Source organism: Centropristis striata, chromosome 2 (assembly GCF_030273125.1).
Source record: "Centropristis striata isolate RG_2023a ecotype Rhode Island chromosome 2, C.striata_1.0, whole genome shotgun sequence".
NCBI lineage: Eukaryota > Metazoa > Chordata > Actinopteri > Perciformes > Serranidae > Centropristis > Centropristis striata.
Window position 1 is genome coordinate 17,818,347 of NC_081518.1, and position 4,906 is coordinate 17,823,252.

At 43.9% G+C, this 4,906-nt stretch overlaps 1 protein-coding gene across 1 annotated transcript; it reads left to right on the plus strand.

Annotated features, from left to right (window-relative positions):
- On the plus strand, positions 1-3,468 carry tlnrd1 (talin rod domain containing 1). The gene has a single exon (XM_059355782.1). It carries the CDS (start codon positions 1,689-1,691, stop codon positions 2,751-2,753), a length of 1,065 nt encoding a protein of 354 aa, XP_059211765.1. The 5' UTR covers positions 1-1,688; the 3' UTR covers positions 2,754-3,468.
- Positions 3,469-4,906: the final 1,438 nt, after the last annotated feature.

Below are 4,906 nucleotides of genomic sequence, written 5' to 3' on the forward strand. Positions count from 1 at the left end.
TAGCGGCTCGCTTGACGCAACAGGGATGTCTCATGGCAGATTAACAGCAGTCCTCAAAGTAAAATCAGTCGCTAAACTCCTCGGAGGTCTATGGCTGCCGGGCTATTACAACATTCCCTGGCGACGTCGTTAACGAGAGACAACAAGCAGGTGACAGAAAGGAAGGAAAGTTAATGAGTAGCGAGGGCTACTTGTACTGTTGCTACAACTTTCTCCGTCCAGCAGCCTGAGCCGACCACACCCTCCTGCTTCCTCATAGTACTGCAGCGGGAGCGCGCAGCACCGCTTTGAATCGCTGGGAATAACGGCCACTTCTTTCTGCTGCGTTTATGGTGTCGTGGCCGTGGAAGAAGCTCCCGGGACAAGTGAGTTGAATGTTGAAAGAGCTCAGACTGGCATGGATATAACTAACGAGCCGCAGCAGAAGATATGCGGGGCTGCACGGTCTCTAGTCCCGAGTTAGGACGCGGAGGAGGAGGTGGAGGCGGTCAGACGGACGATGCATATGGAGTCGAAGCGAGCGGAGCAACTGCTATCTTCTAACCCAGGGCTCTGTTTAAAGAAGAAGAGATTGAAAGTCGACTGAGAGGCTTGTGTTGGTGGAAAGTCTCCCCTTTCGTGGAGTTTACTTGGGAGGACTTATGAAATGATGGTGGCGGAGGGAAACACTAGTCTTCCCGCTGTCCAGAAGAGCTGCCCGGGTGGAGCCCCGTCTCTAACCAGTATGAGTCCGCCAGGCCGGTCACACTCAGTGGAAACAAGCAGGACAAGGTCTCGGTGCTGTTTCCGGCTACTTGCTCTGATGCGAGTGGACACAAAATGATATCTTATTGATCATAGTAAAAACTAAACACAAAGACTGAAAAGCCATCTACTAAATGTTGTTGTTTTCTTGGCTGTAGTCATAAAAAAGACCAAGAACACCATCTAACGTTACAGAAATAACAGAGTCAGGTCAGCAGCTGTAAAGCCAATAGAGAATGTGTTCTTATTTCAAACCATAAGGAGCTTTTAACATTTTTACTATTATTCTCAATCTGCACTTTGCCTTTTTAGAAGGCACCTTGTTGGCACTGCAGTTTCTGTGTGATTTAAAAAAACAAATCAACATCCTGTGAATTCTTATGTTCCACAAGAAAACCTGGGACTACAATGAGTATATTGACTTTTGGATTGTGTTGTTCAGGGCATTTAAATTACTTTGTCAAGATAAGAGCATATAGCTTACACTGATTACTTTGAAGTTGTGGGGACTTTGATTAACTGTGTAACATTGTAAAATTACTAAACCCAAGGCAGTTAACTGGGAATATGCCAGATCATAGTTTGGACTTTTAATATAGTGTACTTCAGTGACACATTAATTAAGAATGGGGTTAAGCAAACATAAGTAAATGCAGTTATTGAATTTTGCTGTTTTTACGTGTTTACATTGAAGATACATGTCCTGTGTGTCTGCATACAATGTCCAGTTGATTACCTATACTCTGAAGGAATTTAAGTAAGACTGTTTGGCCAGTTATATTTAAGAGATTGTAAAAAGCTGGGAGGTGAGGCTTATTTTAGAAATGTCTTAGACAGTAAAATGCAGTGTGCAGCAGCAGAAAACTATAAATAACTGAACCCCTCCAGAAGAGCAGTTTGACCCTCGCCCCCCTACTTCCCCTCCTTCCACTCCCCTCCTTATTATGGCTAGTGGTGGCTCTGGCAAATCGGCTAGTGAGGGATCTACCAGCACACCCTGTGGCAGTTTGCAGCAGAGGAAGCGTCTCTCCTCCATCTGTGACACATGTAAGGGCAAGATGCAGCTGGTGGCCGACCTCCTCCTGCTCTCCAGCGAGACCAGGCCAGTGATGACCTCTGAAGGCGTGGCGGTGGCAGACACCTTTGACCAGTGCCGCGACACTGTCATCGCAAGGACTAAAGAGCTCTCCATCCTCACCCATGACATCCAGAGCCAGCTCAACATGGGCCGCTTCACAGAGGTTGGGGACCGTCTCTTGGAGATGGCTGACCTGGTGGTGTCTCTGACCGAGTGCTCGGCTCATGCCGCTTATCTGGCAGCCGTGGAGACCCCCGGCGCTCAGCCCTGCCTGCCCGGTCTGGTGGACCGCTACAAGGTGACTCGCTGCAGGCACGAAGTGGAGCAGAGCTGTGGCGTCCTCAGAGTCACGCCTCTGCTAGACCTCACCCCCCAGCTTCTCCTCGAGCTCTCTCAGAACATCTCCACCAACCTCAAGAACCTGACAGACATCTCCTCGCTAGCCAGCGAGAGGTCCAGAGACCGATTTGCAAAAGAGCAGTTCAAACTGAGCGTCAAGAGCATGAGCACGAGTGGTACAGCCTTCCTGGCGTGTGTCAAAGAGGTGAAAACCCAGCCCAGCGAGCTGACCAGGAACCGCTGTGTTCTCTTTAGTGCAGCTCTGGTACAGGCCGTCAGTGCCCTGGTCGGGTTCGCTACAGAGCCTCAGTTCCTGGGAAGGGCTGCGAGTATCTCCACTGAAGGGAAGGGGGTACAGACTGCAGTGTTAGGGGGGGCCATGAGTGTGGTTTCAGCCTGTGTCCTCCTCACTCAGGGCCTCAGGGACGTCGCACAGCATCCCGAGAGCAGCTCCAAAATGGCAGACTACCGCGAGCGTTTGCGCAACTCGGCGTGTGCCGTGTCAGACGGCTGCACTCTGCTCACTCAGGCGCTAAGAGAACGCTCCTCTCCAAGGACTCTGCCGCCAGTCAACTCTCATTCTGTGAATTAGTTTAGGAAGAGGCAACACCATCTCCAGTCCCCTCTGTCCTATTCTGACATACCAAAGAGACTCACCTGGGTTATCCCTGTTCATCAGGTTTAGAGTCAGAGTAACATCAGAGGAAGGCTGTCTGTGGTTCTGTTCATGTGGTCCAATGCTTAAAGCGCTGCAGGGTTTTGTGTCGCGCTGGATGTGGCTCAAACCTTGTTTCGGACGGAAGCCTTGACGTGGGCTCAGCAGACCAGCCACGCTCACTAACAGACATCAGCCTTCAAACCTGAAAAGTTTACCTCAGTTTTCAGCTCCGGTGAAAACAGCAGCCTTGATGATGGATGTAGCCTCACTGTGTGAACCTATGGTTGACTGACCTTCTCGATTACATGTGCTTTGTGAGATTGGAAAGAGTGATCTGAGTTTCTCCGTGCTTGTTTTAGTTTTTTTTCATCGTGTGAATTCTCAATTGGTAAAAAGCTGCTGTGAGTGTGTGCCATAGGTTTTACACTATTACCAGACTTCCCATAGTATTTTAAAGTGTTTTGATCATGCATGTAATGGAGTATTTATTTCAACTATTAAAAATGTTGTTTCTCATATGCTGTTGTTGGGTTAATGTGCTTGGAAAGCCACATAGTTATAAAGGCTCTAATGACTAAAAGTAGAGTTGATAGTTAAATTTATTTTGCACAGGTTGGAGTTATCTGTCTCTGCACTGCAAAAAAGGTGTGTCTAAAAACCAGATAAAAACACTAAATCTGAGGGAAATGATCTTGCTGCATGGACAGATAATTTCACTTGACAAGATTTCTTAAATTAAGATGATTAAATCTAGAAATAAGCATGTTGAACACTTATAATAAGATATTAACTCTTAAAACAAGATAAATTAAAGCTGCAAACAGCGATGAACTGGCCTGAGCAGAGTGACCTGACAATTATTTGTTTCTTACCAAGATAAAAAAAAAACTTTAGATTTAGAAGTGTTAGATCATTTATCTTGTTTTAACAGTTAATTTCTTATTTTAAGTGTTCAACATGCTTATTTCTAGATTTAATCATCTTAATTTAAGAAATCTTGTCAAGTGAAATTATCTGTCCATGCAGCAAGATCATTTCCCTCACATGTGGTTTTAGACACACCTTTTTTGCAGTGTGTAAAATCTGCTTGAGGTCATTTAACTTTTCTTCTGGTTTTCATCGCATAAAAAATAATTTTGACCTGCCACTTTCTAAGGCACTTTGCATTGAAAGTTTTATAAAATTAACTAAGGATTTAATTAATGGTTAATGAAGTAATGCTTTGTAGATAAACTGTAAATTAAAAAAAACATTTTTTGAAAGGGTTGAAACTTCCTGCTTGTCCAGCCATTTTGTTTATGCCGACTGACCAACCAAATTATTTTTTTACCACCCGGTCGTAAAACGTTCTTACGAATTACATCTAATGGAAAGCCTTAGTAAAGTTATGTATTTAAAATGAATACAATCTTCAGTGACAACTTATAAACACATTAACCCTTACATACTGTTCATGTCACATTTGACCCAATTTGACATTTTTGACAGCAGTAAAAATACCCTAAATATTATTTTAGCCTGAAATTAGATTTTTATTTATTTATTTACTTTTTCTACAGTGATACAAAACGCACACAAATTTATTATTTTTTTAAGTATAGTTTTGTACAAGTGCTACAAATTACATTGAAGCTGTTCTGGGTCAGATTTGACCCATTGCTATTGAAATGGATTTTTAAATCCACTAGTGTGGGTCAAATCAAGAATAATGCTTGTTTTAGGGAATCTGGAAATTGGGAAACTGTTCATGTCTGTCTGTGTGTATTTTGGGACAGAGTTCAAGGGGCAACCTTGACACTGCCAACAGAATTGTCCATGGCTGCACTAAATCTGCCCAGGTTCCTGCAGCGACAGGCACCTGCTGGCCTTTGAAGGGTTAAGGGGCTATCTAAAAACATTGTAGGGGTAAAACAACATATCAGAGATCATATGTGGTGCACATAAGGAACAAAGAGACATCAGAGAGTGCACTGCAAAAAGGTGTGTCTAAAAACAAGATAAAAAAACTAAATCTGAGGGAAATGATCTTGCTGCATGGACAGATAATTTCACTTGAGATTGTTAAATCTAGAAATAAGCATGTTGTA